At 42.5% G+C, this 19,136-nt stretch overlaps 1 protein-coding gene across 4 annotated transcripts in view; it reads left to right on the forward strand.

The window, feature by feature from the left end:
* The first annotated feature begins 1,290 nt into the window (after positions 1-1,290).
* Positions 1,291-19,136, forward strand: part of LOC118385391 (divergent protein kinase domain 1B-like) — a 34,542-nt gene continuing 16,696 nt past the window's right edge. Inside the window, exons 1-2 of one of the 4 annotated variants that reach the window (XM_052521308.1) lie at positions 1,291-1,314; positions 3,487-3,621. In XM_052521308.1, the coding sequence (XP_052377268.1) occupies positions 3,565-3,621 (57 nt within the window). In that variant the 5' untranslated portion in view covers positions 1,291-1,314; positions 3,487-3,564. Of the gene's footprint in view, positions 1,315-1,586; positions 2,278-2,341; positions 2,366-2,392; positions 2,834-3,486; positions 3,622-19,136 lie in introns of those variants that run through there. The other 3 variants (XM_035772506.2, XM_035772508.2, XM_035772507.2) reach the window with 3 other exon arrangements.

A 19,136-nucleotide genomic window follows, 5' to 3' on the forward strand; every position in this document is an offset into this window, starting at 1 on the left:
TTGTAGAAGACTCAAGGCTGTAATCGCTGCCAAAGGTGCTTCAACAAACTACTGATTAAAGGGTCTGAATACTTATGTGATATTACATTTTTTATAAATTTGCCAACATTTCTAAAAATCTGTTTTTGCTTTATCATTATGGGGTATTGGGTGTAGATTGATGAAGGAAAAAAATACTAATAATCCATTTTAGAGTAAGACTGTAATTTAAGAAAATGTGGAAAGAGTCAAGGGGTCTGAATACTTTCCAAATGCACCGTACATACAATATCTGAAGTAAACAATGCATTAGACATTCATACAATGTTGTGCATTTCCTCTCATACAGAAACATCTACTTTGATTTCGATCACGTTTGACTCACATTTTGGACTGTGCTGAGGACACTGAAAGGCTTGTTGGTGGACTCCCTACCTGCACTCAATACATTCAGCGAAATGGACCTGATGGTTTGACGTCTTCAGTGCAAAGAGGTAAGCAAAAAAAAATGTGTATTGTTTGTTTCGCTTGTACAATAAAATCCTTGTCAACTGTGGTCTAAGCTTAACCAGATTTCATCATTTCTGACCGTGAATAGACATGTCACGTTTATCCCTCTCATAAATCAAGTTGTTCAGGAGTCAATATGCCAGATTTAGACTACAGATATAACAGGATTAGATGTGATAATCTAGGAGTGTAATCCAGCCCTGCCCGGCACCTCAGGTCTCAGACCGGTGTATCTGCTGTTTGTTAACTATGCCAGATAATTAATCCCTGAGTGACTGCAGTGTTGTACCACTACTACTGTTCTACTCAATCAAAACCTGTAGTTTTTGACTGAAGGTTTCGATTGAGTGGCGCTGCGGTCTAAGGCACTGCATCTCAGTGCTTGAGGTGTCACTACAGACACCCTGGTTTGAATCCAGGCTGTATCACAACCGGCCGTAGGGTGGTGCACAATTAGCCCAGCGTCGTCCGGGTTTGGCCGTCATTGTAAATAAGATTTTGTTCTTAACTGACTTGCCTAGTTTAAAAAACTAGAAAAATAAAATAAAAAACAGCAGTTTCAACAGCATTGAAACTAAGCATTGATTAATTATGATTGTCTTTCACTGTCATTATTTACACAGTCAACATTGTATAGTTTTTATAAAATCATTAGGTGCAGTAATCTGATGTAAATAGTTGCAGTGATATGATTGAAAGAAACCTCACAGGAAGTAAATGGCTGATTTATATTTAGGGATACTAGTGGGGCAGCAGGTAGCCTAGTGATTAGAGCATTGTGCCAGTAACTGAAAGGTTGCCAAATCGAATCCCTGAGCTGACAAGGTAGAAATCTGTCGTTCTGCCCCTGAACAAGGCACTTAACCAACTGTTCCTAGGCCGGCATTGTAAATAGGAATTTGTTCTTAACTGACTTGCCTAGTTAAATACAATATAATGGTTTTGGACAAGAGCCCAGATAATATCTTATACATTTAGTGTTGCTTATGCATCTATCAGTTTTGGGCATATTGAATTCAGTTGTGATTTTAAAAGATTTTTCTCTTCTCCTCATATAAAGGGGGGCATCTATTTATACCGGCGGTCGAAAAACTGCGAAGCCAGATGAGATTTGTAACTTCCCCTTTTAAAATAGCGCTCACATGAATCGCTACAACTGCGCTGTAACGAACGAGGTTTGGTCGGTGGAGTCGGAAGGTGTAGCATATAAGAAAGCTACTATATTTGGAAAACAGGTTATCTAACGTTATACATTATTTGTTGAAATAGAGGATCAGGACAGGATTTTTCTGCTGTCCTAATCGATTGCACCTCGGCAGCTGAAAACGTGTGGCCAGAATGTCATTCTGCATGATCTGAACGAAATATCGCTGCACTTCGTATTTTTCCCCAAGGACGGGTGAACGCTTTGGATCGGTTGTTATTTTCTGCAAAAATAATGGCGTTCTTGTTAAATAGGATTATGAAACGATGTCCTCTGTCTCGCTGACCTGACTCATCGCCGTCGCTCTGGACTGTTTATGATTTTGTTTCACAAAAGATCTTTGCCCCTCATGCAAATATCGCACGACAAATGCGCACAATACTGAATGCTATGGGGTTGAACGAGTGATGTCAGTTTATTGTGCTCGGACGGGAAATGCTGGTCTCAAGGATGTGACTCGACGGGAATACGGTTCAGTGATTTGCCATTCCAGCCCGAGCGCGTCCTAATCACTCATGATGCACAGAGGTTTACGGAGACTCGTGCACCTGGTGCTGTTTTGCCCTCTGTCGAAGGGGCTGCAGGTGGGACCAGTACCTATGAGTTGGCTGCATTTTTGTGCCTTAGGCCATCAGATAATCACCATTTTAAGAGCTCTCTCTGTATAATTAGGTAGGCCCAATAACATCATAAACCAGTGTGTGAATTTTATTTTGGCTGAACAAAGGTAAAAACAGGTTATTTGACTTGTGGACAATGAGGTGCTATTGAATATCAATGTGGAAAGATTTGAGTGATATAGCCTCCGTTTTTGGCTGCGGACATGGCGCAGAAACTGAATGGTGGCTTGGCAAGTTGCATGAAAATCGAGACAAGTTACTACCCCCAGAGCATATGGCTGCACATAGGCCTACTTCACTTATGTATCAAAAGTTATTGTTCATATGTCATATTCATATGACAATCAAGCTGTTTGAGGAGTAAAAGAATGGTGCCAGGAATGGCAAGGCTAGTTTCACGTTTTTAATTTCACATGCACAAGTACAGTGAAATGCCTTTCTTGAAAGCTCTAAACTTTAACACTGTAATACTAAAAATAACAAAGGAGAAATAAAAATATCAAATAAGGAACATGAGAATGTAAGTAAGCATACTATATACAGGGGCAGTCAGTTTCAGTAACCTATTTACTGTGTGTGTGTGTGTGTGTGTGTGTGTGTGTGTGTGTGTGTGTGTGTGTGTGTGAGATGACGAGCCATCAGGATACATGATAAACAGAGTAGCAGCAGCGTAGAGGATGATTCTGTGAGTGCGTGTGTGTAGAGCCATTATTAATGTATGTGCATATTATGTTGGGGCCCTGTCAGTGTGCATAAAAACAGTGGGAAAAAAATAGGGTGAACTCTGTGTAGCCATTTTGTTAGCTATTTAACAGTCTTATGGCTTGGGGTAGAAAATGCTAAGGAGCCTGTCGGTGTCAGACTTGATACACCGCTTGCCTTGCGGAAGCAGAGAGAACAGTCTATGGCTTGGGTGGCTGCAGATTTCTTTGCACATGAGATGGTTCAACAACAGGGAATCTGTTAAACATAATGTGTACTTTGTTAATTTCCCACTCTGGCACGGCACAACAGATAACAGTAAATACAGGTGCCAATGGCTCTGTAAGTTCGAGCATGCTGCTGGCAATAAGTTGATTCCCGCGTGGGCCACACAATGCTGACACTTCTGTAAATTGCCTTGGATAAAAGCATCTGCTGAATGACCATGGTCTCTTCCTCTGTCCCATGTAGAGTCGTCTCCCGGTGTTAAAGGTGAAGTACCTGCTGCTGGCCTGGTTGGGTATCCTGGTGGCCAGCTGGGTCCTCTACATGCAGTATGCCTCCTACTCTGAGCTCTGCCGAGGACATGTCTGCCACATGGTGATTGTAAGTATGAGTGTGCTCACAAGAATGGATAGCTTACTTTCTAAATGTAATCCATTACAGTTAATAGTTACCTGTCCAAAATTGGAATCAGTAGTGTAACTTTTGGATTACCTTCTGTTACTTTTATACTACTTTCCCCGAAAGAGGCGCAGGTTAGTATCTGACAGAGCAACAAAGTTATAAAATCTGATTTTAAACCTAACCACGCTGCTAACCCTAATGCCTAACATAATCTTACATTTTTACAATATAGCCAATGCAAGTAGTCTTACTCCCATCGGCTACGGAGAACGTGATCACAAAGTCGTCCGGAACAGCTGATGCTCTCATGCATGCGTGTGTTGTTTGCCTCGAGCTAAAATAATTTAGCTCGTCTGGTAGGCTCGTGTAACTGGGCAAGTCATGGCTATGCTTCCCTTTTGTAGTCTATAATATTTAGCAAGCCCTTGCCACACCCGAAGAGCGTCGGAGCCGGTGTAGTACGATTCAATCATAGTCCTGTATTGATGCTTTTCCTGTTTGATGGTTCATCAGAGGGCATAGCGCAATTTATTATAAGCGTCTGGGTTAGTTCCGCTCCTTGAAAGCGGCAGCACTACTCTTTAGTGCAAATGTTGCCTGTAATCCATGGCCTCTGTTTTTATTTATTTATATTTATTTTTTATTTAACCAGGTAGGCCAGTTGGGAACAAGTTCTCATTTACAACTGCAACCTGGCCAAGATAAAGCGCGACACAAACAACACAGAGTTACACATAAACAAATGTACAGTCAATAACACAATAAAAAAAATCTATGTACAGTGTGTGCAAATGTAGAACATTAGGTAGGTAAGGCAATAAATGAGCCATAGAGGCAAAATAATTACAATTTAGCATTAACACTGTGGTGAAAGATATGCAGATGATAATGTGCAAATAGAGATACTGGGGTGCAAAGGAGCAAGAAGATAACTAACAATCTGGGGGTGAGGTAGTTGGGTGTGCTATTTACAGATTGGCTGTGTACAGTGATCGGTAAGCTGCTCTGACAGCTGATGCTTACAGTTAGAGAGGGAGATATAAGACTCTAGCTTCATTGGCAGCAGAGAACTGGAATGAAAGGTTGGCCAAAGGAAGTGTTGGCTTTGGGGATGACCAGTGAAATATACCTGCTGGAGTGCGTGCTACGGGTCGGCGTTGTTATGGTGACCAGTGAGCTGAGATAATGCGGGGCTTTACCGAGCAACGACTTATAGATGACCTGGAGCCAGTGGGTTTAGCGACAAATATGTAGCGAGGGCCAGCCAACGAGAGTGTTGGAGGCTATTTTGTAAATGACATTGCCAAAGTTAAGGATCGATAGAATACTCAGTTTTACGAGGATTGGAGATGCTTAATGTGAGTCTGGAAGGAGAGTTTACAGTCTAATCAGACACCTAGGTATTTGTAGTTGTCCATATATTCTAAGTTGGAACCGTCCAGAGTCGTGTCGCTGGGTGGGTGGTTGCGGGCAGCAATTGGTTGAAGAGCATGCATTTAGATTTACTAGAATTTAAAAGCAGTTGGAGGCCACAAAAGGAGTGTTGTGTGGCATTTAAGCTCATTTGGAGGTTTTGTTAACAGTGTCCAAAGAAGGGCCAGAAGTATACAAAATGGTGTCATCTGCATCGAGGTGGATCAGACAATCACCAGCAGCAAGAACGACATCATTGATATATAGAGAAAAGAGTCAGCCCAAGAATTGAGACTGCCAGTGTCACTCTCATAGAGACTGCCAGAGGTCTGGACAACAGACCCTCCAATTTGACACACTGACCTCTGCCGATAAGAATGCGGTGATTGACAGAGTCGAAAGCCTTGGCCACGTCGATGAAGATGGCTGCACAGTACTGTCTTTTATCGATGGCGGTTATGATATTGTTTAGGACCTTGAGCGTGGCTGAGGTGCACCCATGACCCGCTCGGAAACCAGATTGAATAGCGGAGAAGGTACGGTGGGATTCGAAATGGTCGGTGATCTGTTTGTTAACTTGGCTTTCAAAGATTTTAGAAAGGCAGGGCAGGATGGTTATAGGTCTATAACAGTTTAGGTTTACAGTGTCTCCCCCTTTGAAGAGAGGGATGACCCCGGCAGCTTTACAATCTTTGGGTATCTCGGACGATATGGAAGAGGTTGAACAGGCTCGTAATAGGGATGGCAACAATTTCGGCGGATCATTTTAGAAAGGGGCCAGATTGTCTAGCCCAGCTGATTTGTAGGGATCCAGATTTTGCAGCGCTGTCTTAACATCAGCTGTCTGGATTTGGGTAGTGGGGAGGGGGGCTTGAGCAAGTTGCTGCAGGGGGTGTTGACCTGTTGGCCGGGTAGGGGTAGCCAGGTGGAAAACATGAGCAGCCGTAGAAAAATGCTTATTGAAATGATTGATTATCGTAGATTTATCGGTGGTGACGGTGTTTCCTCGCCTCAGTGCAGTGGGCAGCTGGGAGGAGGTGCTCTTATTCTCCATGGACTTTAGTGTCCCAAAACCTTTTGGAATTAGTGCTACGGGATGCACATTTCTGTTTGAAAGCTAGCCTTAGCTTTCCGAACTGACTTTGTATATTGGTTCCTGACTTCCGTGAAAACTTTCATATCGTGGTGGCTATTCGATGCTAATGCAGAACTCCACAGGATATTTTTGTGCTGGTCAAGGGCAGTCACGTCTGGGGTGAACCAAGGGCTATATCTGTTCTTAGTTCTAATTTTTTTTGAATGGGGCATGCTTATTTAAGATGGTGAGGAAAGCACTTTTAAAGAGCAACCAGGCATCCTCTACTGACGGGGTGAGGTCAATATCCTTCCAGGATACCCGGGCCAGGACGATTAGAAATGCCTGCTCGCTGAAGTGTTTTAGGGAGCGTTTGACAGTGATGGGGGTGGTCGTTTGACCATGGACCCATTACGGACGCAGGCAGTGATCGCTGAGATCCTGGTTGAAGACAGCAGAGGTGTATTTAGAGGGCAAGTTGGTCAGGATTATATCGAAGAGTGTGCCCATGGTTATGGATTTAGGGTTGTACCTGGTAGGTTCCTTGATAATTTGTGAGATTGGGGGCATCTATCTTAGATTGTAGGACAGCTGGGGTGTTAAGCATGTCCCAGTTTAGGTCACCTAACAGTACGAACTCTGAAGATTGATGGTGGGTGATCAATTCACATATGCTGTCCAGGGCACAGCCGGGGGCTGAGCGGGGTCTATAACAAGTGGCAACGGTGAGAGACTTGTTTCTGGAAAGGTGGATTTTTAACAGTAGAAGCTCAAAATGTTTGGGCACAGACCGGGATAGTATGACAGAACTCTGCAGGATATCTCTGCAGTAGATTGCAACTCCGCCCCATTTAGCAGTTCTATCTTGTCAGAAAATGTTGTAGTTGGGGATGGAAATTTCAGGATTTTTGGTGGCCTTCCTAAGCCAGGATTCAGACACGACAAGGATATCAGGGTAGGCGGAGTGTGCTAAAGCAGTAAAGAAAAAAAATCTTAGGGAGGAGGCTTCTGATGTTAACATGCATGAAACCAAGGCTTTTACGGTTACAGAATTCAACAAATGAGAGCGCCTGGGAAATGGGACTGGTGCTGGGGGCTGCAGGGCCTGGGTTAACCTCTACATCACTTGAGGAGGAGTAGGATAAGGGTACGGCTAAAGGCTATAAGAACTGGTCGTCTTGTGCGTTCGGAACAGAGAGTAAAAGGAGACTATTTCTAGGCGTGAAAGAATAGATTCAAGGCATAATGTACAGACAAGGGTATGGTAGGATGTGACTACAGTGGAGGAAAACCTTGGCATTGAGTGACGATGAGAGGTTTTGTCTCTTGAGGCACCAGTTAAGCCAGGTGAGGTCACTGCATGTGTGGGGGGTGGGACAAAAGGTTTATCTCAGGCAAATAAGACAATCACTAACCAAAACAGCAATAGACAAGGCATATTGACATTAGGAAGAGGCATGTGTAGCCGAGTGATCATAGGGTCTAGTAAGTAGCAATGGGTGAGTCAGGGAGCCGATTCAGTAGTCGCTACTACGCTAGGCGAGCTGGAGACACAGCGATTCAGACAGCTAGCGGCCGGGGATAGCGGATCGGCCTTTGGTGACGTCGCAACGGAAGAGCCTGTTGAAACCACCTCGGACGATTACGTTGGCAGACCAGTCGTGATGGATCAGTGTGGCTCCGTTTCGGCAGTGAAGGGTCCAGGCCAATTTGCAAAAGAGTTATTGTAGCCCAATAATTAGCTTATGGACCTCTTCAGCAAGCTGGAGATGGGCCTAGCTCGAGGCTAGCTCAAGGTTAATTGGTGCTTGCTTCAGGACAAAGATGTTAGAGAGGAGTAGCCACTCGGATTGCAGCTAGCTAGCTGCGATGGTCCGGTGTAGGTTCAGAGCTTGCGATAGGAATCCGGAGATGTGGTAGAGAAAAAGGAGTCCAATATGCTCTGGGTTGATATCGCGCTGTGCAGACTGGGAGGTAATGACAGGGCTGAGGCTGGCTGGTGTCCGAGTTAACGTTGAAGACAGCTAGCAGTGGCTAGCTGACTACTAGCTAGTGGCTAGCTGACTACTAGCTAGTGGCTAGCTGACTACTAGCTAGTAGCTAGTTAGCTGGCTAGCTTCTGATGGGGGTTCCAGTTCTAAAGTATAAAAATAGCAGATCTGTACCACATTAGGTGAGGTGGAGAGAGAGTATGTATGAGAGTATGTTCAGTCCGTAGATGGAAAGTGAGATTAAAATACACTGCTCAAAAAAATAAAGGGAACACTAAAATAACACATCCTAGATCTGAATGAATGAAATATTCTTATTAAATACTTTTTTCTTTACATAGTTGAATGTGCTGACAAAAAAATCACACATTATCAATGGAAATCTAATTTATCAACCCATGGAGGTCTGGATTTGGAGTCACACTCAAAATTAAAGTGGAAAACCACACTACAGGCTGACCCAACTTTGATGTAATGTCCTTAAAACAAGTCAAAATGAGGCTCAGTAGTGTGTGTGGCCTCCATGTGCCTGTATGACCTCCCTACAATGCCTGGGCATGCTCCTGATGAGGTGGCGGATGGTCTCCTGAGGGATCTCCTCCCAGACCTGGACTAAAGCATCCGCCAACTCCTGGACAGTCTGTGGTGCAACGTGGCGTTGGTGGATGGAGCGAGACATGATGTCCCAGATGTGCTCAATTGGATTCAGGTCTGGGGAATGGGCGGGCCAGTCCATAGCATCAATGCCTTCCTCTTGCAGGAACTGCTGACGCACTCCAGCCACATGAGGTCTAGCATTGTCTTGCATTCGGAGGAACCCAGGGCCAATCGCACCAGCATATGGTCTCCCAAGGGGTCTGAGGATCTCATCTCTGTACCTAATGGCAGTCAGGCTACCTCTGGCAAGCACATGGAGGGCTGTGCGGCCCCCCAAAGAAATGCCACCCCACACCATGACTGACCCAACGCCAAACCGGTCATGCTGGAGGATGTTGCAGGCAGCAGAACGTTCTCCACGGCGTCTCCAGACTCACACTTCTGTCACATGTGCTCAGTGTGAACCTGCTTTCACCTGTGAAGAGCACAGGGCGCCTGTGGCGAATGTGCCAATCTTGGTGTTATCTGGCAAATGCCAAACATCCTGCATGGTGTTGGGCTGTATAAGCACAACCCCCACCTGTGGACGTCAGGCCCTCATACCACCCTCATGGAGTCTGAGTCTGTTTCTGTTTTTGAGCAGACACATGCACATTTGTGGCCTGCTGGAGGTCATTTTGCAGGGCTCTGGCAGTGCTCCTCCTGCTCCTCCTTGCACAAAGGCGGAGGTAGCGGTCCTGCTGCTGGGTTGTTGCCCTCCTACGGCCTCCTCCACATCTCCTGATGTACTGGCCTGTCTCCTGGTAGCGCCTCCATGCTCTGGACACTACGCTGACAGACACAGCAAACCTTCTTGCCACAGCTCGCATTGATGTGCCATCCTGGATGAGCTGCACTACCTGAGCCACTTGTGTGGGTTGTAGACTCTGTCTCATGCTACCACTAGAGTGAAAGCACCGCCAGCATTCAAAAGTGACCAAAACATCAGTCAGGAAGCATAGGAACTGAGAAGTGGTCTGTGGTCACCACCTGTAGAACCACTCCTTTATTGGGGGTGTCTTGCTAAATGCCTCTAATTTCCACCTGTTGTCTATTCCATTTGCACAACAGCATGTGAAATTTATTGTCAATCAGTGTTGCTTCCTAAGTGGACAGTTTGAGTTCACAGAAGTGTGATTGACTTGGACTTACATTGTGTTGTTTAAAACTTGTTGGGGATAGGGGGCAGTATTTAACTTGTGTCCTGCGTTGCATATAATCTGACTGAGCATACAAGTATCTGACTGAGCGGTGGTAGGCAGAAGCAGGCACGTAAACATTCATTCAAACAGCACTTTTGTGCGTTTTGCCAGCAGCTCGTTGTGTGTCAAGCATTGTGCTGTTTATATGACTTCAAGCTTATCAACTCCCGAGATGAGGCTCGTGTAACCGAAGTGAAATGGCTAGCTAGTTAACGTGCGCTAATTGTCGTTGTGTTGCTGGTGCCTATAAGAACATCCAATAGTCAAAGGTTTTTTATTTATTTTATTTATTTCACCTTTATTTAACCAGGTAGGCAAGTTGAGAACAAGTTCTCATTTACAATTGCGACCTGGCCAAGATAAATCAAAGCCGTTCGACACGTACAACGACACAGAATTACACATGGAGTAAAACAAACATACAGTCAATAATACAGTATAAACAAGTCTATATACGATGTGAGCAAATGAGGCGAGATAAGGGAGGTAAAGGCAAAAAAGGCCATGGTGGCAAAGTAAATACAATATAGCAAGTAAAACACTGGAATAGTAGATCTGCAATGGAAGAATGTGCAAAGTAGAAATAAAAATAATGGGGTGCAAAGGAGCAAAATAAATAAATAAATTATATACAGTAGGGAAAGCGGTAGTTGTTTGGGCTAAATTATAGGTGGGCTATGTACAGGTGCAGTAATCTGTGAGCTGCTCTGACAGTTTGTGCTTCATGCTAGTGAGGGAGATAAGTGTTTCCAGTTTCAGGGATTTTTGTAGTTCGTTCCAGTCATTGGCAGCAGAGAACTGGAAGGAGAGGCAGCCATAGAAATAATTGGTTTTGGGGGTGACTAGAGATATACCTGCTGGAGCATGTGCTACAGGTGGGAGATGCTATGGTGACCAGCGAGCTGAGATAAGGGGGTACTTTACCTAGTAGGGTCTTGTAGATGACATGGAGCCAGTGGGTTTGGCGACGAGTATGAAGCGAGGGCCAGCCAACGAGAGCTTGCAGGTCGCAATGGTGGGTAGTATATGGGGCTTTGGTGACAAAACGGATTGCACTGTGATAGACTGCATCCAATTGGTTGAGTAGGATATTGGAGGCTATTTTGTAAATGACATCGCCAAAGTCGAGGATTGGTAGGATGGTCAGTTTTACAAGGGTATGTTTGGCAGCATGAGTGAAGGATGCTTTGTTGCGAAATAGGAAGCCAATGCTAGATTTAACTTGGATTGGAGATGTTTGATATGGGTCTGGAAGGAGAGTTTACAGTCTAACCAGACGCCTAAGTATTTGTAGTTGTCCACTTATTCTAAGTCAGAGCCGTCCAGAGTAGTGATGTTGGACAGGCGGGCAGGTGCAGGTAGCGATCGGTTGAAGAGCATGCATTTAGTTTTACTTGTATTTATTTAAGAGCAATTGGAGGCCACGGAAGGAGAGTTGTATGGCATTGAAGCTTGCCTGGAGGGTTGTTAACACAGTGTCCAAAGAAGGGCCAGAAGTATACAGAATGGTGTCGTCTGCGTAAAGGTGGATCAGAGACTCACCAGCAGCAAGAGCGACCTCATTGATGTATACAGAGAAGAGAGTCGGTCCAAGAATTGAACCCTGTGGCACCCCCATAGAGACTGCCAGAGGTCCGGACAGCAGACCCTCCGATTTGACACACTGAACTCTATCAGAGAAGTAGTTGGTGAACCAGGCGAGGCAATCATTTGAGAAACCAAGGCTACCGAGTCTGCCGATGAGGATGTGGTGATTGACAGAGTCGAAAGCCTTGGCCAGATCAATGAATACGTCTGCACAGTAATGTTTCTTATCGATGGCGGTTAAGATATCGTTTAGGATGTTTAGGTTAATGAAATACAAATGGTATAGAGGGAAAAAGTCCTATAATTCCTATAATAACTACAACCTAAAACTTCTTACCTGGGAATATTGAAGACTCATGTTAAAAGGAACCACCAGCTTTCATATGTTCTCATGTTCTGAGCAAGGAACTGAAACGTTAGCTTTCTTACATGGCACATATTTTACATGGAACATATTGCACTTTTACTTTCTTCTCCAACACTTTGTTTTTGCATTATTTAAACCAATTTGAACACGTTTCATTATTACTTGAGGCTAAATTGATTTTATTGATGTATTATATTAAAATAAATGTTCATTCAGTATTGTTGTAATTGTCATTATTACAAATAAAGAAAAATCGGTTGTTTAAAAAAAAAATCGGTATCGGCTTTTATGGTCCTCCAATAAATCGGTATCGGCGTTGAAAAACCATGATCGGTCGACCGCTACTTCTAATGCATCTTAAGCAGGTTGACAAGTCTTGTCCTTAAGAGACAGTGCAATTGAGCAATTTCCTTGTAAGGACCCGACAGCGAGTGTGTAATCTGCCTCTACCATCAGTCCTATTAGCCAACGTACAATCATTGGATAACAAAATAGACGAACTACGATCATGAATATCCTACCAACGGGACATTAAACTGTAATATCTTGTGTTTCACCAAGTCGTGGCTGAACGACGACATGAATAACATACAGCTGGCGGGGTTTATGCTGCATCGGAAAGACAGAACGGCGTTCTCCGGGAAGACAAGGGGTGGTGAACTGTGTGTATTTGGAAACAGCTGTTGCACGAAATCTAATTGTAAGGAAGTCTCGTGGTTTTGCTCACCTGAGGTAGACTCATCTCATGATAAGCTGTAGACCACACCAGTTACCAAGATAGTTCATTTATATTTTTCATAGCTATCTATTTACCACCACAAACCGATGCTGGCACGAACACCGCACTCAATGAGCTGTAAACGGCCATAAGCAAACAGGAAAACGCTCATCCAAAGGCTGTGCTCCTAGTGGCCGGGTACTTTAATGCAGGGAATCTTAAATCCGTTTTACCTCATTTCTACCAGCATGTTAAATGTGCATCCACCTTTACTCCCCACACAGATACACGTACAAAGCTCTCCCTCGCCAATCATTTGGCAAATCTGATCATAATTCTATCCTCCTGATTCCTGCTTACAAGCAAAAAAGGAAGCAGGAAGCACCAGTGACTCAGTCAATAAAGTGGTCAGATGACGCAGATGCTAAGTTACAGGACTGTTTCGCTAGCACAAACTGAAATATGTTCTGGGATTCTTCCGATGGCATTGAGGAGTACACCACATCAGTCACTGGCTTCATCAATAAGTGCAACGATGACATCATCCCCACAGTGATTGTACATAGTGCAGAGTTCCAAGATGGCGTAGCAGTCGGACGTGTGTTTTGTCTAGCCGTCCTTTACCTTGTAAATATTGTTTTCCTCGTTTTTTTTCTGTATATACACTGCTCAAAAAAATAAAGGGAACACTTAAATGATAAATGGTTTCTGTAATTAATACACCCCTGGTTGCCAAAACAATGATTGATAGGCAGCTTGAACTTCTTCAATTCAATCGTCATTTGTAAAGTACACATACATTTGTCAACAGCCATCCACAACAACCACAGTCCAGAAGGCACTATGTAGCCTAGATATCAATAATAATTTACATCACTATTGCCCGTAGGCTACGTACTATTGCGGTTGTCCTTACTTCCAAGCAGTTATTCACTTTGGATTTGTGCCTTTTTTCAATGTCATTGACAAAACCGAAAGATGTCAAATTACTTTTTGCTCAAACATCCTTTCTGAATTTAAAAGTAATCATCACATTTAAGTATATGTAATCTGATTACAATATTTTAGCTGGTAACTGATTAGTTTTCTTGTAATCCGTTACTCCCCAACACTGTCCACACACACACACCTTTGATTATTCACAGGTGCATCCACCCTTTATATGGTGACGGAAACTATCAGATGGAAAGCATTAAAGAGGAAAAGGGAATCTGTATTGTATGTGTCAGTAGCTGCTGAGGGAAAGGTGGTTCCTTTTATAATATTGTAGCAAATGGGGACCAGTTGAAAGTAATTAACAGAATGCCTGACAAGAGTAATTAACACTGGATGAGAAATCAGTGATGTAACAGAGTGACTGTGTCTGAAATGGCATCCTATTCCCTCTGGTCAAATGTTGTGCACTAAATAGGGATTAGGATGCCATTTCAGAGGCAGCCTATATCTCTGGCTTGTCTGATAGCCCCGCCATAAGAGAAGTGTGACTCCTCTAGCTTAATTGTTCCCTCTGATAATCAGTGATGAGAAATAACCAAATATTACAGTGCCTTCAGAAAGTATTCATACCCCTTGATTTATTCCACATTTTGTTTTTACAGCCTGAATTCAAATGGGATTAAATCAACAACAAAAAAATCACACATCTACACAATACCCCACAATGACAAAGTAAAAACATGTTTTTAGATATGTTTGAAAATGTATTTGAAATGAAATGCAGAAATATTTACATAAGTATTCACACTCCTGAGTCAATACTTTGTAGAAGCACCTTTGACGGTGATTACAGCTGTGAGTCTTTCTGGATTGTGCAACATTTGCCCATTTATTCTTTTCAAAATTCTTCAAGCTCTGTCAAATGGTTTGTTGATCATTTCTAGACAACCATTTTCAGGTCGCCATAGATTTTTCAAGCAAATTGAAGTCAAAACTGTAACTAGGCCACTCAGGAACATTCACTGTCTTCTTGGTAAGCAACTCCAGTGTATTTTTGGCCTTGTGCTTTAGGTTATTGTCCTGCTGAAAGGTGAATTCATATCCCAGTGTTTGGTGGAAAGCAGACTGAACCAGGTTTGCCTCTAGGATTTTTGCCTGTGCTTAGCTCCATTCTGTTAATTTTTTTGATCCTGAAAAACTCCCCAGTCTTTAAGGATTACAAGTATACTCGTAGCATGATGCAGCCACCACTATGCTTGAAAATATCAAGAGTGGTACTCAGTAATGTATTGGATTTACCACAAACATAACACTTTGTATTCAGGACAAAAAGTAAAATGCTTTGCCACATATTTGTTTCTGTATTAATTTAGTGCCTTGTTGCAAACATGATGCATGTTTTGGAATATTTTTATTCTGTACATGCTTCTTTTCATTCTGCCAATTAGGTTAGTATTGTGGAGTACCAACACGGTTGTTGATCCATTCTCAGTTCTCTCCTATCACAGCCATTGATTAAACTCGAACTGTTTTAAAGTCACCATGGGCCTCATCGTGAAATCCCTAAGTGGTTTCCTTCCACTCCGGCAACTGAGTTTGGAAGGACGCCTGTATTGTGGTAGTGACTGGGTGTATTGATACACCATCCATTAATTACTTCACTATGCTCAAATGGATATTCAATGTCTGCTTTTTTATTTTATTTTACCTATCTACCAATAGGTGCCCTTTTGTATGAGGCATTGGAAAACCTCCCTGGTCTTTGTGGTTGAATCAGATAATTACAGATAATTGTATGTGTGGGGTACAGAGATGAGAGAGTTGTTCAAAAATCATGTTAAACACTTATTGCACACAGTGATTCCATGCAACATATGTCATTTTTAAGCAAATAATGACTTATTTAAGCCATAACAAAGCGGTTGAATACTTATTGACTCAAGACATTTCAGCATTACATTTTTCATATAAAAAAATCTTTGGTAAACATAATTCCACTTTGTTAGATGGGGTATTGTGTCGGCCAGTGACCCCCAAAAAATCACTCTGTAATAGAACGAATTATGGAAAGTCAAGGGGTGTGAATTCTTTCTGAAGGCTCTCAGAAGTGGTTGGGAGTGCTTGTGTTTGTTGCTCAGCTGTCAGCGCACACATTGAAGTAGTAAAGGATCATGAGAGAAAAAGAGACTAAGTGTGAAGATTAATGGACAGCCTGAGGTGGTCCTGTTTTGGTTTCTCTATCTTTGTATTGTGATGAATACGGCAGCACTGTTGTGCCCAACTCTTCTTTGTGCTGCGAGAGGAAGGCCGGCTCTCTCGGGACATACAAGACATTGAAAACAGTGTCTGAGAGAAGAAACAAGGAGAGATGAGAGGAAGGGAAGGAGGATTGTTCTGCCTCAAAGCACAAAAAAGATTTCGACCCCCACCATCTCAGATTGTGCTGAGTTTGTTTCTGTAGTTAGAAACATTGACATTAGTATTCTGACGGTATTCTAACAGTATTTTGTTGCAATGTAATTTGATCTCTGCGAAATAAATCTAATTTCACCCAAATTGGCCATTTTAATTTATAAGGTTCATATAATCTTCAATAAATATAGTACCGGACATCCGATTTGGAACATAATTCTTCCTATCAATGAGTAAGACATGCGGAATCCAATAAAATGCTCAAAAGCCAACCACGGACCCTCCATACCCCACTCTAATCCCACCCAAATGATATTAGATCGAAGTTTACACAAGGGAACGTTACACAAAGTAGTGTGGTGCAGTGGCAAGGAGTATTTCTCCTTCATCCTTTGTAATGTATTCCCTGTGAATATGTTGTTGTTTTTTTTCGCTGTTCAGAGAAATTAGCCATTGAAGTCACATATTTACCATATATTAGTGTGGAAGTACTAGGTTTTGCTCACTATATGCCGCTGTTTCTGCTATTGCCACGTCCTTTTCCATTTTGCTGGTCTCTTGTGTTTTATTAAATGGATACCTCTACCCAACATTGAGCAGAAAACCAATAGCTTTTTCTCATGATGAAAATAAATTGGGTTCTTCCTCATTCAAGCCAGTCCTCCGTGAAAGAAAATCTGTTTGTCCTTCTCTTAGGTTTAATCTGTGTCAAGGAATCGGCCACTCTGTGTGGTTTATTCCCTTCAAAAATATCTGGATTAGTTAGACCATCCCTGGTGAACAAGCAAACCATTAGGCTACAGCAGTTGTAAGTACATTTACATTTGAATCATTAAGCAGATGCTCTTATGCAGAGCGACTTACTGGAGCAATTAGGGTTAAGTGCCTTTCTTACCTGGATACTATATTTGTTGAATATTATGTGAATCCTATCAATTAAAAGGGCCAATTTGGGTGTGATCAATAAGCTTAATTTGTCAGCTATCAAATACCGTCTTGTACATAAAACATCCTCCGCGAATATGGCAAGCGGGCGTTTTTTGAAATAAGGAAAAATAAGCATACGGTCTTCATAAAAGCACAATTTTCCACCAAAATGCTAGAGTGGCTAATAGTACTTCCTAATGTTCAACCAATCCGGTTGCAGCAGTCTTATTGTTTACCCCTGGCTCAACCCAGTGTGCAACATCGGGAAGTAGCATTAGCCACTTTAGCATGGTGGTGGATTTCTATTTTTTATTAAGACAGTAAACATGTTTTTTTGTTCAGTGGCTTGCCAATAAAGCTAGTTAAGGAGGAAATTGATGGCCTTGCAGCCTGAATGCAAAATGTTTTATGTACGAGCCTGTCACCAGGGGACACGTGTATAGCTGGCTGCATACATTCCGGTTAGATGCAGATGACAAATGACGTAGAAGTAATAATAGAGCCATTGTCTGGCCGGTTGGGCTACTTGACTTGAATGATGCAATTCATATTCCACTTTCAAAAAATATAACATGACATCCTAATGAACAAATCCCCCTGTCATTTTACAAGATATAAACCACAGTAACATTTTAATTTGGGAGGTGTTTCATGTTTTACATATGTGAAGTCTCAATCTGACAAACAAATGCATGTAATTAGGCATGCTTTTCCATTTATTTTGTGTGAAATTGCACAAACTCAAATAACAGTGCTGGGATTCCATTTTGTTCTGGAGCCGGCAGCTTTGCTGGCTCGGTCTGAGTTGTTATTGGAGGGTCTAATTATCCCCTACACCCTCCCTAATTTTCACTCCCTTAGCTTTGTGGACACTTGTGCATATGGCTGAGGCGAGGGCCGAGGATAAGGGGGTAATTTGGGATTCCGTGTGTGTGTAAGAGTGTTGGCAATCTTGTGCGTACTCCCAGGGTAATCTGCACATTACTGCGACATTAAGGACAGTAGCTGGGCCTGCAGAATTTAACCCCCCCCAAAAGGAAGATAAACAAATACTTTAAAAAAGTCCTTTAATTGGTTTGCTCGCAATCCAAAGTGTCCAAAATGAAGTCTTATTACCATAGCAACCACCATACAGTGGAGGAGGTCACAGCCTATGGTCTTTAGTCTTTCTTTTTGTTTGGTATGATTCATGCTGTTTGGGTGGATCTCCTTTTACTGGAGCTAGCTCTTAGAACAGTGGAGTTAGCTCCAGGCTGGCAGGGTGCCTGGATGTTTCCCAAACAAGATTATCTCACACTCCACAGCTACTCTATGCTGTGGTTAGGGTTGCAAAGGGTCAGAAAGGTTCCGGTAAATTTCTGGACATTTTCCATGGGAAGTTAAGCCTGGGAATTTGGGGAATTTTTCTTAAAATCATCAAAAAATGTAGTGTATAACTGTGAACCTTTTTTTTGTGGGATACATAAGGCAATTCTAGGTCTTGTGGCATATTTTGGTTAAACTATCCCCAATTCAATGGCATTGCAACCCTCTGCATGCACAGTGCATTCTTCAATCACATGTGCACTGCACTCTTCCATCACATGTACAGCTGATTCTCAAGATCTTGCACACTAATGAGATGCTATTGAACCCACATTACTGCACTGTTTTTTTTGTTAACTAGTAAATAGTAGCCTACAGAAAAGTGTGTTTAAATAATTTCTAACATGTTAACAATTTCTGCAACTTTTTGCTACCATGTGGGTTTTAACTTGCTTGAGCCTGCTAACTGAGTGTTAGTTTACCTGCTTCCATACACGTTTCATTTTAAAACGTTTATCTTACAAAGGAGTTTTTAATCTAACTATTTATCTGTACATGGAATTGTATTTCTTTACTCTTTTTTTCCCCTAATCTTTACAGGAAAATGTCACAGGAACTATCTGATGTGTGGAGATATTTTACTGCAGTTAATGTAGAAGGAAAAGCTGTGTACATTTGCAAATACTGTGCCAAATCATATGTGAAGAATGCAACAAAGGTGCATCATCTTCTGGCCAAGTGCATAAAATTCCCTCAATGCTCACAACAAGCAGTCTGACAAAAGTCCTTCTACCTCTATTATGAGTTGAAAATTATAAATCAGACACCTTATCGATAGCAACAGCTCATGGTCCTCCTGGAATCAGAAGTTTTTTTGACTCAATGGAGGAACGTAGTCAGAAATGCTGATGAATGTCGAGCTGTG

The sequence above is a fragment of the Oncorhynchus keta genome, chromosome 6, assembly GCF_023373465.1.
Source record: "Oncorhynchus keta strain PuntledgeMale-10-30-2019 chromosome 6, Oket_V2, whole genome shotgun sequence".
Lineage (NCBI taxonomy): Eukaryota > Metazoa > Chordata > Actinopteri > Salmoniformes > Salmonidae > Oncorhynchus > Oncorhynchus keta.